We start from the raw sequence: 16,613 nt of genomic DNA on the forward strand, positions 1-16,613 counted from the left end.
CTTACCTTCTAGGAATGGCAAATCCACCCCAAGTGATAGTCACCACATATTTTCCTGCCACTATTGGGTAATAGTCACACTCAAACACTCCATCTCCAAGGTCACGGATTTTGACTGGTTCCTCTGTGCCCTCTGGTGGTCAGAAAATAGATGGGTTATAAACTGCTCTCGTTTATACTGTAGTTGTTTTAACTTCTGTGCCATATTGATCAATCATTTGAAAAATTTACCCCAATTATAAACTGCCCAGTGTAAAGGTGTGCGTTCCCGCAGTAAGTAATTCTCTTTATAAGATAATTTCCTTGAAAAAGGAACACTGTATTCATCATATGTTAAAGGTTGTGGAAATATTTTTTTTTAGCCAGCCTTGAGTTATGCTTTAAAACCCAATTAACACTTTGGGATTTACAGTGTTAATCAGGTTTTAAAGCATTAACACTTTAAATGCTTTAAAACCCAAAGTTTTAAAAGATAGCAGTCATTCATTTTATTATTTTATTTTAATACAATTGTGTACCCCTTAACTGATACAACGTTGCATAGTTTTATTGTCTACTTACTGGGCCCTTTAACAGAGACTTTCAGCTCCCCACTTCCTGCTCCCTTGGTGAACACTTTGAAGTCAGCCACTTCTTTAACGCGCACTCCTTTAGGCTGCAGTCCTCGGCCAGAAGCTCTGCAGGCATTGGGATTACAAGCTGCAAAAGACATTGCATTGTTGTAGTCATAAGAAAAGCCAGAGATAAAAGAAACGGAGCCATATTTTACACAACTCACCCACTGCTAGCACAGGATTGTAAGTAAAAAACTGCATCTGATTTCCATCAAATACCCCTCACATACCATCCTAATGGTAGTCATGTCAGAGGCATTTGCTTTAGTTTTACCCAGGACAAAAAGCTACATGCATAAGCAGACATACAAACTGTGCACACACCTCTCCTATGTCCTAAGGATGGATACACAAGATGCATTTGTAGGAAAATCCTAAAGTTTTTTTTTTTTTTTTCTAGCTTTGAAATACTTTTCAAGGACATGTACATTTTATGGTATTGTACAACGTCTTTTATATGATAATTCTTGTAAAATGTGAATCTACTCAGTACTTAGTAACATCATTATTAAATGAAAATCTGTGTTAAGAAATTTAGAAGATTTGAAAGAATAATAGCAATTGAGGTCATCCACAGCAGAGAGCTTCAGTAAAAAGATTTAATTAAGTCCACTCCTAATGAGGTGTAGGGGCACCTTTGATTTTCTAGGCCCTGACAGCTAGGCTACCTGCACTACCTGTAGCTCTTTACATGCACTGTTAATACGATCACCATGTCATTAATTCTTGGGTGTTCAGGAAAATTCCCCATTGCAGCTATGCTACCTGCTTTATCCTTAGAAAAATTATCCCACTGAGTATAATCTTCCAACCTTTTATTTCCAGAGTTTGAATGTAGCTGTTTCATCTACTTAGTGCATGTTTTTAAAATAGCACCTGTGTTTTCTAGAAAGGCAACTGTTTCATAATTTAGTTTATAATGGTTAAAATGAAATACCATTTACAAATTGATCCAGTGCGTCTATCCTTATTAAATTCTTAAGCAGCACTCCACACAGTATTCCAGTGTTTGTTGGTCATGCATATGCATTTGTTATTCTAACAAGAATGCAGCAACAGTTACTGTTATGTCCTCCAATATTTCAAGCTTTAAGGTATGAGACCCCATTCTTGATTATCATTTTAATAATATGTACATTTTAATAATCTACTCCGTGCATTTTAAAGGCATCTCCATTCCATCTCAGATGTAAATCTGTTTGGCTCAACTGGAGAAGGTTTCGGGTTTTCAGAAGATCTTTATTATTGATGTGGTGGTCAAAACAGGGCCTGCTCAGTTTTATGTCACTTGTCCCTGCATGAGTCCCCAAATATTCTACAGAGAGCAATATAGGCCCAGGTGACACAGTATAATGAAAATCTATCAGGAACCTCTCCTAGACCTAGTAAGCAATCCTAGCAGGGGTCAAACCTGTCCCAGTCCACTGAAAATAGGGAAAGGCATTTAACCAATATGCCTTACCAAATAGTTGTGTAATACTAACAGGGTTATTCACAAAAGGGTGAAGGGTTTGGAGAAGGCAGGGGAAGTGAACAATCTAGGCCAAAACAGCTTAACTGGAAAGTGAGCTGAATTGGAGAATTTCTCCAAATCAGCTATTTTGGCCTAGATTGTTCACTTCTCCTGCCTTCTCCAAACTCTTCACCCTTTTGTGAGTAACCCTGTAAATGTATTTAGCTCTTTTTTAAAAGGAAAATATTCTAAACTAGAGAATGTGAGAGATCTCTAAGGTAGTCATGTATCTAACAGGCAAGCTCTGGGCATAAGAAAAATGAATGACCAAAGGCCTAGGACAGTCAGGCAGAGCACACAAGGAAGGTGCTAAGACAATACATAGATTTGTAGTGTAGGACAATTGACACAGGAAAGACAACTGAATAATAGCTGTTTATAATACCAATTATAATATAATGGAATAGTCATTATTCATAATGAAGGACTAAACACAAACATTCTTTTCAAAGTAAGTAGCTATAGATATGCAATGGTACATTCAAAAGAGAACAACGATGTACTTCACAGGTCCTACAAATTGTTCATTCAAAGTACTAAAGTCTAAAAAACATAGGCATCGTCAGAGGACAGGCCATGCTTAGAGCGTGGACAGGCCATGCTTACAGTCATGTATTAATTACAAAGCCTGTTCACAAAAATATGACCATGCACAGGCTGTGACTAAATGGGCAAGCCATCCTGAGGCTGTGTTCTCTCACACTTTTCAGGCCATGCTCAGGCCATACTAACTTGATTTGCGTGGCTTAGGTTTGGGTGGAGGTGGGGGAGCCACTTTCTTTGGTTTTTCAGGAGGCGGGGTAGCAATGGCCTGAGGGGTGACCTGCAGGGGAGGGGTGCTAGGAGCCAAGGCAACAGCTATGGGGAAGGCAAAAAAAACAAAACATGGGGAAAGAAGTTCATATAAAGCAAAGACAAAGTTGTGGCAACTGACAAGCATACAATGACATACATGTACAGTGACAGACAATGAAATTTACACCTCCTCACTTTTATGCATGCAGTGAACCATGCAAAGTAAAAGGACACTTGTAGAGCTAATGATACTGCAAATATCGTATATGAAAATGGTCATAGTCTGCGAATATGGTTTATAAGAACTAGTTAAGAGTGTCAGAGTGGTCTATAGTAAGCAGAAGGATACTGGATTTTGCTTTTTAGCTTTTAGCCAGAGTGTGACTGGTTACTGTGGGCAATGCAGACACTATTTTGTCTCCCTTCGTTTTAAAATATAATGGGAAGATGCCATAATTGGCCACTGAATGTAGAATACCACAATATAGTTACTGAAAAAATAATTGCAGTATTAAAATGAGACAAGATCAATTTATGAAGTCTTAGGGGTCTATTCACCAAGCAGCCGAAGGATCCTGCCGTAGCTTCGGCCGATTCTTCGGCTAGCTTCGGCCCCAGAACCGAAGGGCTGCTGTACGGCCTATTCACTATAGCCCGTACAGCTCCTGAACTTGGCCGAGCGGCTCAGTCGAGCCGAACGCGTATGTCTCGGCTCGGCAGAGCCGCGCTGAAAGCCGAAGCTGGCCAAGCAGCTGGCCATTGGCTGGCCGACAGCCTGCTTCTGACAGCTGGGCGGAGCCAGCCGTGATCTTCCGTGATCTTTTTTAGGATAAGATGATGGAACCATCACAGAGGTAGGCAAACTTGTACTCCACTTGTGGCAAGACTAAAAATTCCATCATGACTCTGGGAGTCATGCCTCTGGCTGTCAGAGTCTTACAATGCCTTGGGAGATTTGTAGTTCAACAACACCTAGAGTGCCAAGGTTGTCTACCCCTAAACTATCATATATGCACTGAATCACAAACTTTAATTAAAGTTACCTGAAATAGATTGATATATTGGCCTTATAGCTCTGTTTTACTGGTAGAGACAGAAGAAGAGTGAATGCTGACTGTGTCTTTGTGCTCATGAACCATGTAGACCAGGGGTGGGGAACCTCTGGCATTCCAGCTGTGGTGAAACTACAAATCCCATAAGGCATTGCAAGATTCTCGCAGCCATAGGCATGACTCCTAGAGACAGATGCATCATGGGATTTGTAGTTCCACAGCTTGTGGGTCAGAGGTTCCCCACCCCTGATATAAACCAAAGTCATCATGCATTTTCTGTTCCATTAAGACATATCCATAGTTTTTTCCAAAGGCTACCCAATATTAGCTAATTCTTGCCAAATTCATTCTTGAACAAGCTTGATAACAATGACCCCAAACTCAAAGTTCCTTCTGAATTTATAATTTAAATTCAGAAAATGGAATTTAGTAGGCTATACAAATTCATGTTTAATGTGTTCATGTGCGCACACACGGGTTTATATGTTGTTGTTTATATGGTTCAAGTTTTTCCTATTTATTTACAGTTAAACCTATAAGAGTTAACCTTTAAGAGTTAACCAGAAATAAACTTTTATTTTAATCTGCTGTTAGGTTGATTCTTATTATTTAATGAGGATTCCTGCACACTAGTTCAACACCAGAGCATCTTTATGGTCCCATAGTTACCCCTGTTTAATATGGATGGAGTTTCTTCATGCACACTGTGGTTGATTTACAAAAGAATAAAATCCAATCATTTGCTTGGAGTAAAAAAAAATAGGAATTTCTATTGCACATAATTTGATGAAAGGAGTACAGAGGGATTCACTGAACTAAGTGAATATACTCTTACTTAAATAGGTCAACCCCGACAATCAAAGACAGCTGGAAATGTAAATTCCTTCTTGTGAATATATATTATATACTGTATATGAATGTTAATACTGATAAAGAAAAACAATGTACAATGGCTTAAGTTTACTATTTTTTCCAGAAAGACCTCTGTGATATCTCACATGTAAGAGAAAAACACCATGTACAAAAATATAGGATGTACACAGACGAGACGGTAAAAAACACGATAAGATGAAAGTGAAATAGGTAGAATATGAAAAAATAATGGTCATGTGTGACTGCATGGAACTTGGACATTTATTATCTCTAGAATTGTAATTGTCCTACCTTCTGAGATATTAACAACATAGGGACACTTTGGAATCTGGGCTCCAGCAAAGGTAATGAAGATCTTGTGAGGTCCCTCCATGTTGGGTCTGTATGTGCAGCGATAGATGCTATCACCTTTGTCTTCCAAGATGACTTCCACTGTGTCTTGACGATTCTGTGGATCAACTATGATCACCCCAACATCACCTGAACCAGCACCTATGGACATCAGACAATCAAATATTTTTAGAGGAGATCACTAAATACTACATCATTGCTTATGGATAGCTCACTACAAATTGGTAAATTATTAACATTTTGAAAAGTTTTGAATGCCCTCTCGCTATGTACTTTCAATATTTATTTACTATGCAATTAACTTTTAAATAATTGTTACCTGCAGTGTAGATATCAAAGTAGGTTGGCTTGTTGGCAACATTCCCCACAGGTTCTAGACCAGGTCCCCTTGCTGTCACTTTATTGGCATCTCCAAGTGCCATGGCAACATTGACATCAAATGGACTTTTATTGATGTTCTGTCCAGCAAATAAAACTGTGACCTATGTGAGAACAAGTTCAAATAAGGGTTAATCTGGTTAGAGTCTTGCTTTATGGCATAGTTTCATTGCTAATTTACGGTACACTATCACTCAATAAAACACTTTCTGGTTTTTTTTTAAAAGATCTCTTTTACATAGACGAGAATAGGTTTCTAATGTATGGTGATAGAGCTATCTATCTATCTATCTATCTATCTATCTATCTATCTATCTATCTATCTATCTATCTATCTATCTATCTATCTTTTTGTCCAGTGAAAAAGACATATCTCACACAAATCAAAGAATCAAAGGAGCCTGATTTATAAATAGTTGTGTTCCCAGTAATAATCAATCAGATGCTTGCTTTAATATTCTAATCTGCCCTATAAAATTACTCCTGACATTTTAGAGTGGCACAAGTGACCCAATGATTACAAGCTTTTATCTGGATTCAAGCTTTGTTTGGATTGCTCCTGAACTCTCTAGGGACAGTAATAAGCATTGCTGGTGGCCAGAAACAATCACTATTGTAAGATGGAAAATCCCTTAATGCAGGGCTTCTGTCTTATCTGCTGTGGAGCACAGGTAAAAATCAAAGTACCATGCATATGAGGCTGTCATTTAAATGGAAGAATAAAAGCAGGTCCTGGTGCTCAGGTTTGGTACCCATTTGAGGATTGTCAGATAGCTCCCTATATGCCCACCTTCAGAGGAAGGTTTTATTGACCAAAAGCTTCACTCTTTTAGCATGTGGAATTTTAATTGATTTTTCTTAGAATATAAAAGGTAAACACATTTATGTCTCTTACCTTGTGTAGACCTGCCACCTTTGGCACATAGCTGACTGAGTAGGTTCTATTCTTGTCATTGTTGGGAATAACCTTTGCCTTGAAAAGAAATATTGAGTAGGTGACCTAGCCAAAACTCAACAGCAAAGCAAATTCACTGTCAGACTGAGTATGCAACTAAAGACTGTAGTATAAAAATTCAATTATACAATGATTCCAAATATTCTGTGTACCTTTCTCCAACAAGAAAATCATAAGCAATAGGCAATATTCACTTAGTCAAAATATATTCAATGATACATGACGTTCCTGAGTTTCTTTGTGAATGTATGATATATTTATGTGTTGATGCAGTTATTTTTTTGTAACATTGTACTCATGTTTGGCTAAATCCAAGGGCCTATGGTTTGGGTCACACAATCAGGTGCTGGAATTCCCAAGTTATTTGTTATTCTATTTGTGCTATTAAGTCCTAATGGAAGCCATAGTTTGGGGGATTTAGAAAAATGGCAGACTGACATTTAGGGCCACAACACTACAACAGGCTGACCATGTCAGAGCATGATTCCCAATGTGATCCACATTATTAATGCTATATTTAAATATCAGAGCTATACAGATTAGAGCACGGTTATGCCAGATATTTATTAATCTTTAAAGCTGTTGTATTTAATTTCTACCTCTTCGGTATGTCCTTCGGGATCTTCTATGAATACCAGCACTTCTCCCAGACCAGCTTCGATAGTTTCTACTGTGAAGAAGGCAGGCTTCAAAACCGTGTTTCCCTGGGGCTCAATTCCTGAAATGATAGCATACAACACAGTAATTAGTACCACGCAGCAGGAAAAAAGGTAGTAATATCTATGATATATTAACAACATCAATAAATGTGCTTCATATAACATGAAAGGACTTGAGATATGTTATATATACTACAGACTTGAGATATGTATATATATATATACATATAAACAGTATATATCAAATTACATTATTGCATTTACATATATTTTGCATTATCAGAAAAACATTTTGTTTTCTCAGATCTGAATATGTGTTTGCCTGGGCTCTGCACCTCAGGGGCTTTGCAGAGCTTTGGGTGGGATAAAGCCTCCATTCCTAGCTCCACATCTTACTTATTAAACAGACCTCATTATTAGTCTCAGCTATGCACAGGACTTTATATATGTGAGCTGACTGAGACTCAATGGCCCTTACTCTCTCTCACTCTCTGCTGTGGAATCCTGCTGCTGGGTGAAAGGCTGACTACTCACATCATGCTAAAAGGTACATGAGCTGCCTGTTTATTTATAAACCCACAGCCTGATAGTCAGGAGCTGACATAAGCTTATTTAGTGGTGTGCACGAGCAGAGGTTTTGTTTGTTTTATATATGGACTTTCTGTACAAAGCCCTCTTGCACTGAACTGTGTTTGTTTACTGCCTTGCTGAAAAAAAGTGCAGGACAAGCCTGTTGGACTGTTTCCGAGTCTTCCTCATGCATGCTTTACTGTTGCCATTAGCAGTTGAGCATGTCCCCTTATATATATTTCATGCTGTACAACATATTTTCCTATGCAAGAACAGCTAAAAAAAAAGTTATAGACGTAGATATGAACTAAAATACTAACATGCCTCCCAAATGTCCCTTATTTGGAATGAAATCTCTCTGTCCATCTTTCCTTGTCAGTTGACAGTTACCCTCTTTTTAGTCTGATGTACAAATATCTATAAAAAGGTTCTATAGTGTTATTATGTACTACATTCGTTATCTTATATTATTATATTATTTGTTTATTGTATTGTTTGCTATCTAGAAAAGCCAGTATAGAGGAAAAGTAATGGTGAAAAAAAAAACAATTCTGGTGTAGCACTCACTGCTATGTCGCTACTAAATTTAGTGTATATCTGGACTGTAATCAGTCTGGATGCTGATTTCCCTGAGTTCTGCAGGATTCCCTGAGTCTGGTAGATTGATTGTTTCCCCCTGTTGCTGGGTTGGGGACTCAGCATACAGTGAGGGAGAATCCATCCTCAGACTGTGATTATGCATTTGACTCTGACCAGTCCCTGAGCATGCTGACTCAGAAGTATGGCTGGAGGAAGGTGATAAATGTTTGGGGACATCTTCCAGCACACTCTCTCTCCCCGGGGGCCCTCCCTGGGAGGAGGTCTGTGTGCTACAGGATGCCTGGCCTAGGCCTCAGCATGTGACAGATGCTGGGGGCCTAGAGGCCTAACATACTACACGATGCCTGGTCTGAACCTCAGCATGTGGCAGATGCTGGTGGCCCAGAGACCTTAAATGCTACTGGAAAGGAACCTGAAGGAAGTTGGCCTGGAGGTGGCATCTGCTTATGTCACAGAGGAGCTAGTGAGAGCTACCGTCTGGACCCTGTAAGAGATCACTCACCCTACTCTCTGGTATTATACAGAAGAGAAGCCAGTTGGTGCACTACAAGTCCTGTGACAGTTCTCCCTCACAGTCCAGGACTATTCCTGGTTGTTCTCTGGTGCTACTACATATTACTGGTCACTCTCACAGGACTGTTTCAAGCTGTTGCTAAGGGAGAAGACATAGTCCTCTAAATTGTTGCTCGGGTATCCTGCAATCCTAACCCTCTCTCCTAGTTGATACTATGCAATAAATGCTAAAAAGACCCTACAACTCGAGCCTGTTTCTGTTCTGGAGTGTCGGTGTTGCTGGAGCTGAGAAAGGGTCCGGTGGTGGGGAAAACATGTAGGAGAGCCCTAGTTCATATCCAGCGGCTCCTTCGGGGGTGAACGCTGCACTGGGTTTAACCAATAATTTTTGGCATATACAGAACATTCTTAATGGTATCACTGAGGGTGTATCTATTGCCTTATTATAGTGTGCTGGAAGGTGTCCCTCCTTCTCATCTGAGAAAGTTAGGATGTATGTACTACAGCCATCAGTCATTACAATCTAGCGTAAACCATACTATCTTTAAATTTGTATTCCCTTTATCTTTAGAACAAGTCAGAAGCTGAATAATGTTCTCACTGCTGCATCTCTAGATATGTCCAAGACTGATGGGAATGAATAAGGCCCCACTGAAATGTGTGTTTTGGTTCTGGCTGTTTCTTAATTGTCCACATTTGGGAGTTTTGGCAGCAGGCGGTCTCACTGCTTCGGATCAACATTGTAACAATCCTGATGCTGCCAAATAGAGATGGAGCAGAGCGGATTGAGAGCATGAGCTCACCCAGACATCGTGTTACACTGACAAAGCCAGCAGGAAGGGAACTGCGGGGGCTACCTGGTCTCCCACTTTAACCCTTTGCTATTAACCAAAGTGAGTTAACTGTAAAAATCACACAGGCTTATTCAATAAAAAGTATAAGGAGTAATTCTCTTAGTGCAACGCACAGTGTATACAATTTGAATCTATCCTCTACTGGTCAGACTTTAATTAAGTAAATATTAATGAATTTCTATAGGTTACTGCATTTGCATGTAATGTTTTGTTTCTTAACTAATTAATGAGTAATCCCATGTATTTCTTTTAATGCATAGGCCCCACTTAGGTGGTCTTGACTGGAAGAATCATTTTCAGATTTTTTTGTTTTTCAGAAATTTTCTTATGCCACTGAAAAGTGCTCCGGCACAGTAAAGTAGTCGGCCTCTCTGATGCATCACATGAATAGGCTAAAAAAGCTATGTGTTATTCTTCTTCTCTAAGCCTATTTTCTATGATCACAAAAATCACTTATAGCCAGAAAAAAGCAATGAGAGGAAGTACACATTTGTGCACTCCCAGTAATATACCCATTGATACTGTTCTATGACACAGCACGGTAGACAGTATATCAATATATAGGGGTGACAGTTCAAGCCCATCTATATACAAAACCTTTTTACATTTCTCTGAACAGAAAACAACTTTTAATAGTTTTATGGATTTGCATTGGCATTGCTGTTATTCTCATACCTGGACCATAGGCAATGGCTTTCTTAGGATGCAGCTGCTTTGATCTTAGAGGGGCACCTGGCTTCAGTTTGGCCTTGGGGAACTGGGAAAGGTAGGTCATGACTGAATGCTCATCTACATTGGGGTCCACAATTTCTTCAGGAGCAATGACCTACAAGAGTAGCATGTCAAAAGGGAAGATCATTAATAGGTTAGTTATAGTATTAAAAAACAACACATAATACACATGTACATCATATTAAGTAATTCAAGTGCTCTACAGTTTATTTCTAAAAGTTTTTTTTGGACTTTGCAGTTAAATAATTGGTATGTAATTGTTCTGGTATCAAACATACAATATTAGACAAGCAAGATGGGGAAATATCTGGCTACATTCAAGCTGTTTTTCAATCCAGTCAGTTGGTGGACTATAAAAACAGGCTTAGCGGATGACTTGCTGCAGACAATGAGGTTTATAGTTCAGAAGCAATGACATAAAAATAATGTCAGGGGTTTAATATGGTGTTGTGCATATGGAAGACAGTGAGCTCATATGCAGACTATTCCATTAGTGTCCAGTTGAAGATTCTAGCTCTGTTTAATATTGTAAACTCTGTAAATATTGTAAAAGATTTATAGCCTTCGAGTCAGAGCCACGCAGACAAAAATCATCATGATGCATTATTTTTCTATTCCATTAAGACATGTGTTAAAGAATGCAGAACCAGTGCAGTTTTGATTTATTTTCCTCACGGCCATGGATTTTTACCAAATGATAAACAGAGCTAAACTGCAGTCCTTTATTCTTGTGCAAGCATGATAACAACATGCAAAGCAGTGCATTATTATGATGACATGACTCCCATAATCAAAGTTCCTTCAGTACTTATGCTTTAGCTTGTGTAACTGAAGTTTAGAAGTCTTCACAAATTAATTGTTAGAGATGTGTTTGTACTTCAAGATTATGGGGTTCAGTTCTAAAAGTTCCGCCTAGCGTATAGATGGACGAATGGCGTTCGCATGGCACTAGTGCCCCTAGATGGCACTGACAAGTATAGAACATTCCTATATTTGTCAGTGCCATCTAGGGCCACTAGTGTCATGCGAATGGCATCTGTCAGCATATAGTTATAACTTTTATAAATGAACCCCTTTATGCTTATGCTATGTTTAGTTTGAATGCTGAAAATATATTTAATAACACAGTTCATCCCAAACTAGCCAAAAAGAAATCAGCTTTCAGTTTAACCCTTTTGCTGCCAAGGGCGTAAGGCTTACCTCAAAATTGGGCCTCTTCCAGTTGGCCAGGTCAGCAAGCCTTATGTTCTCTGCATTCCCCCCACTGCTATAAACTCATGGTCACTTTAGTGACCATAAACTTATAACAGATGGGTCCCCTGGACTCTCCTGAGTATTGGTTATGTGTTTAGATGAAGCACTGAGATCTGGAGGAATGCTACATTATGTTTTACTTGCTTAGAAGAACGTTATATTAGAATACAGCATATAGAGAGAACTTTCTGTATATATCATAGATAAACATGAACAAGCATAGAGACTAACATTGAACTACAGCGTCATCTACAGCTCAAAAGACAAAACGGTAGAATATCAGTAACATGCAGTTGTATTTCCAACACTGAGTAAATAAACAGATGTGATCAGTGGCTGACAAGCCACTGATGGCAGCCATTCATTAGAAATGTGTTTGCAAAAAATGCACAAGTGCTCTAATGTTGATTTTTGTGTATTTTTATATAAAATATCGTTTTGATAAATATTTGCGCAACTATCGTGGGACCTACAAAATCAATAATATTATCGTTTTATTCTATTGGTTTTGTACTTTCAGAAAATAGGAGTCTTTACAAACTTTGAAAGCTGTAAGTGAAAAATGATCAAAGCGTGAAAATTTGCAAAAATTGCCTGGTCACCTAGGATAAAAATTGGCGCACAGTAGCTGGCAGCAAAAGGGTTAATCTGCAGTAAATTAAATTCTAACCACTAACAGGATTGTTCACCGTGCCCTTTTCTATTGAAAACGTTAAAAAAAACGGTCTGAATACACGTTAAGTTCTGCATGTCTTTGTAGTCCTAATATGGCACACTTTCTTGGCTTGGTCCAGCACTGGGTTTTTCCCTCTGTATGAGGTCCTTAGCATCCAGCCAATCACAGGCCACTGCCCTTGCAGCCAATCAGCTCTCAACATCTGCCTTAAAGGTCTAGTGCATGTGTTGCTTAGTGTTTGTGCAAAGTGTCAGTACACTGCGAATGCAAAAAATAGAGCATGCAGCATTTTTTGCATTTGCAGTGGACCAGAAAGCAGGCAATGTTTTGCCACGTGTCTGATCGCACTTGACTTCAATGCACCGCCACGCCCCCTCCCACACAAGAACGAAGGGGGAAGTTTTGTGAGCGATTGCTGTGCATTCCAGCAGCTGCCGCTCTGGAACGCACCACAATTGGTGTCAATGGGCCCTAAGTTGCAAAAACTCCAGAGCCTCCCTTCCCATTGACATAATAATGCTTAGTAATTAGAATGTGGCTATAAGTTATGGTTTTGATATATGTGCAGACAGCTTTATGCTCCCATAAAAGGCCTTGTTCACTCACCTGTGGCACACCTAGCCAGTCATCAGCCTGTTGCATGGCCTCTCTTGCGTTCTCCACAGGCTGGTTGGGATCCCAAGCCTCCCAGTCTGGACACAGACCTATAGCAAAAAAATACATTATCCTTTGTTATTAGTCTTCTGAAGCATTAACATAATTTGATAGCTACATTATGAAAATGTAGGTAAGTGGCTCAGTAACTAAGCCAAGTGAGTCATATATACAATCTCCACAGTAGCTATGAATTCCACTCAACATTGAAATTACTGTACCCTATCAAGGGTGCCAGAACATTTTTTTATAGTGGCTTATGTTTGAATATTGTGGCTTATGTTTGCTCTTTGAAAAATTAATTGAGGGGAATTTAAAACCGGAGAAGACTTCTGGAGTTGTTCTGGAGCATTTGGTGCATTCCCATTGCAGCTCTCTAGAAATACTTTTTGACTGGCTGCAGCCCAACCATAGTTAGTCTTATCACTAGTAACAAAAATGTATGTAACCTGTAAGGTTTGGAAATCTTACAGGTTGGTTTCTAGAAAGTGGCTCTATGGCGCCATAGGGAATATAATATTAATAACCGAAACTTCCTCACAGAGCTGACAACTGAACTGTGGTAAAGTAGGATTACGTGACAGCTAACAGGACCCAAAAGGGTATATGACTGACAGCCATTGAACACTCAAAAATATTATTGGGCTGCAGCACATTAATATTTTGTCTTTGTAATATTTTAAATACAGTTTTATAGTTAGATATATGTGTTATAAGTTAACTTAGGTGGTCCACCTGTAAGTCATTACAATAATATTTCTGTGTCTCATCTTGTTGGACATGATTATTAATTTGACAGGCCAAGGACCAAGGAACACACATATGGGAAGCTGAATATAATGGTAAGCGTAAAGGCCAGAAAATGACACCATGTTGTTACACAACAATGCTGAGCACTTCTTTATTTAAGCCCTCTAGACTGAAAGCATAAGGTTCTATATGGCTAACATAATCAATCATAATATTCCTGAAGACCAGATCTTATTCTCTAAGCTTGCATATAACACTTATCACCTAATATATTAGTAAAAGGAATGACTAAACTGAAATCTGTGTGCTTGTGCCATTGTGCAGTTTTATTTGATGTTGCATGATGCGATTGTGCAAGCTAGGCTATGCTCTCTGCCTCTTGCCTTATATGAGATTACACACATCTCTCCCCACCATCTCGTTCTCTGGCAGGCAGACAGACAGCTATACTGGATAATGTTACAACTGCATTTCCCTTGTCATGGAAGGGAACGGGCAGAAGAGTACTGTTACACTGAAAATTGTTTCATGCCTACATATAAATGGACATTAGATCCCTCCTCCAATAACATGACCTGTCCGTTTCAAATACTATTAATACCCTTACTGGATAAGAATAGGGACAGAGTAAGTTACACACATTCAGCTGTGGTAACCTGCTGGTGCTCACAAGGAAATACTTTAGAATTGTTGTAAAATTGTACAGTCTAGCTGTCTAGGAGCAGAATTCTCTGACATCTTTAGATATTTTCTTATATAGAGTAATTAGAATCCAGTCAGTACATGAAGTGACACAGCTTGCCACAAATCCAAGCCTTTAGGCTGTCCTTAAGGATTACAGTTGGGCATGGCTCTCAACTGTCCCTCATTTGTTGGCACTGTCCATAAGAGTTATCCCTCTTTTTAGTCTGATGTATAGATTTCTACAACAAATACACTATTTAACTATCAGACATATTATATAGCACTAATCCTCTCATATAACCTCTATATTATAGTACTTGCCCTTCTAAAAAGTCCAGTATAAAGGAAATATAATGGTGAGAAAAAGACCTTTTGGGTTTAACCAATCATTTTTTGTGTGATAATTCTTTTCGGTCCACATAACTGGGAGGTGTGTCCTTTGCCTACATACTTTGTACTTTAGGCTGTCCGTCATTTTTCATATCAGAAAGTTAGGAGGTAGTTGAACATTCCTGTTGAAAAATTGTAATTTCCTACCACAAATAGCATATTAAATTGGTTCAAAGGAGTAGATTTACTATTGTCCTCCTGTGACCCAAAGTCAGCATCTAATGGGCTACTGCCCGCTATTTTCTGACATTGCAGACCTGCGCTGCAGCCGGGAAAGATCCTGACAATATTGTCAGGATTCACCCCGCTGCCTGATTGACAGCTGGCTCTGCCTCTTTAGAGCCAGAGCCAGCTGTGCCCAACCCCTCCCCTGTCTGTCCCTTCAATGAGCACTGGATGAACGAACAGATGAGAGGGGGGAATACCTGCGGGGAGCTATGACTAAAAGGCACCGCTCTCTGTAGGGAGAAGACCATGAGCGATCAGAGATTTGTCAGTTCTCGATCTATATAGCCAGCATGTGACTGCTGCAGTGTCACATGCCGGCTCTTTGTATTGGAGAGAGTACATCTTAATCCTCCAATACTTCACCTTTAAGAGGACTGTGAAAGGCTTAATATACATATTTAACTTGCAGTCTTATCTGAAAATGAGAATCCATAAAATACCAACATGGGGCCCCCGGTTTTAACTAGCTTTTCTCCACAGCATATGGTGCATTTTGCTGAAGAGTTATGAACAAGTATGACACCCGGGACAGGTGGATATAATTTGACCCTAGAACAGTTCTCCTATTGCTTCCAAATTACATCTCTACCTTGACATAGCTATCTTTCTGCAACGACATCCTTCTCTCTGCAAAGATTATGTGAGAATACTCAATACCTACAGCAAATTTAACAAAATGGGAGCTTAGTGACTGGAAAAGCAATGCAAGATATGTAGACATTGTAATATGGGCACCCAGTAAAAGCACATATCTATACATTATGTGCATAATTTAAAAAATAATTTATATCTTCCCTGCAGTCTATTTAAAATAATGTAGAATGTGCATGCTCAGGTAATTGAACTACTGAACTACTTACACATCCAGTAAGAAGTTGCCTTTTTACTGGCATGCTGTGGCCAATATTCAACAAGTCTAATTTCTACTCAAGCCTGTGTTTACTTAAAGTGCCCCTGTCATAAGAGAAAGATGCCGGTGCTGGCCTCCTAATGAAAATGCCAGCTCCCTTGGCTACGTTTGAGTCACTGACCTAGAGCAAGTATGATATAAATGAGTGTGAGAAAAGAGTTGGAACTCCCTGTCTCTATACTTGTTCCAGGTGAGTGACTCAGAAAACATAGAAGCCAAAGCATAAGCATGACAGCCAGGGAACTAACATTCTCAAAAGAAGAGGTCAGCAACGGCAACCTCCACACTTCTCTCATGACAGATTTTAATAAGTAAGCCCAGACTGCGGGAAAAGGAAAACTTGACTTTTGTTACATAAGAATTTGTACACGATAAATAAATGCTCCATGATGCATTATGTAGTTTAATGTTGTTAGACATTATCTTTCCAGCTATGAGTTGCTAAAACAGACAAAAAATGAAAATGTTGCTTCCTGTTTCATGGCAACTGGGGTGTTGTCTATAATATACAGGGTCTAATTATAAACAATTTGCAGAGCCATTCACTACTCTGAGAATGCTCCTTTCACAGAATTTCGCAGGTCGAATGGCTCTGTGAATTGTTTATAA

The 16,613-nt window shown here is 39.1% G+C and overlaps 1 protein-coding gene across 1 annotated transcript in view; it reads right to left on the reverse strand.

Annotated features, from left to right (window-relative positions):
• Nucleotides 1-16,613, reverse strand: part of FLNC (filamin C) — a 62,212-nt gene that overhangs the window by 19,357 nt on the left and 26,242 nt on the right. The window contains exons 4-11 of the mRNA XM_018566026.1: nt 12,995-13,092; nt 10,402-10,552; nt 7,130-7,248; nt 6,471-6,548; nt 5,517-5,679; nt 5,138-5,338; nt 561-698; nt 6-132 (exon numbers count right to left, since the gene is read on the reverse strand). Of these exons, the coding sequence (XP_018421528.1) occupies nt 6-132; nt 561-698; nt 5,138-5,338; nt 5,517-5,679; nt 6,471-6,548; nt 7,130-7,248; nt 10,402-10,552; nt 12,995-13,092 (1,075 nt within the window). The remainder of the gene's footprint in view (nt 1-5; nt 133-560; nt 699-5,137; nt 5,339-5,516; nt 5,680-6,470; nt 6,549-7,129; nt 7,249-10,401; nt 10,553-12,994; nt 13,093-16,613) is intronic.

Source organism: Nanorana parkeri, unplaced genomic scaffold (assembly GCF_000935625.1).
Source record: "Nanorana parkeri isolate BGI_ZX_2015 unplaced genomic scaffold, ASM93562v1 scaffold26, whole genome shotgun sequence".
In the NCBI taxonomy this organism is placed as follows: domain Eukaryota; kingdom Metazoa; phylum Chordata; class Amphibia; order Anura; family Dicroglossidae; genus Nanorana; species Nanorana parkeri.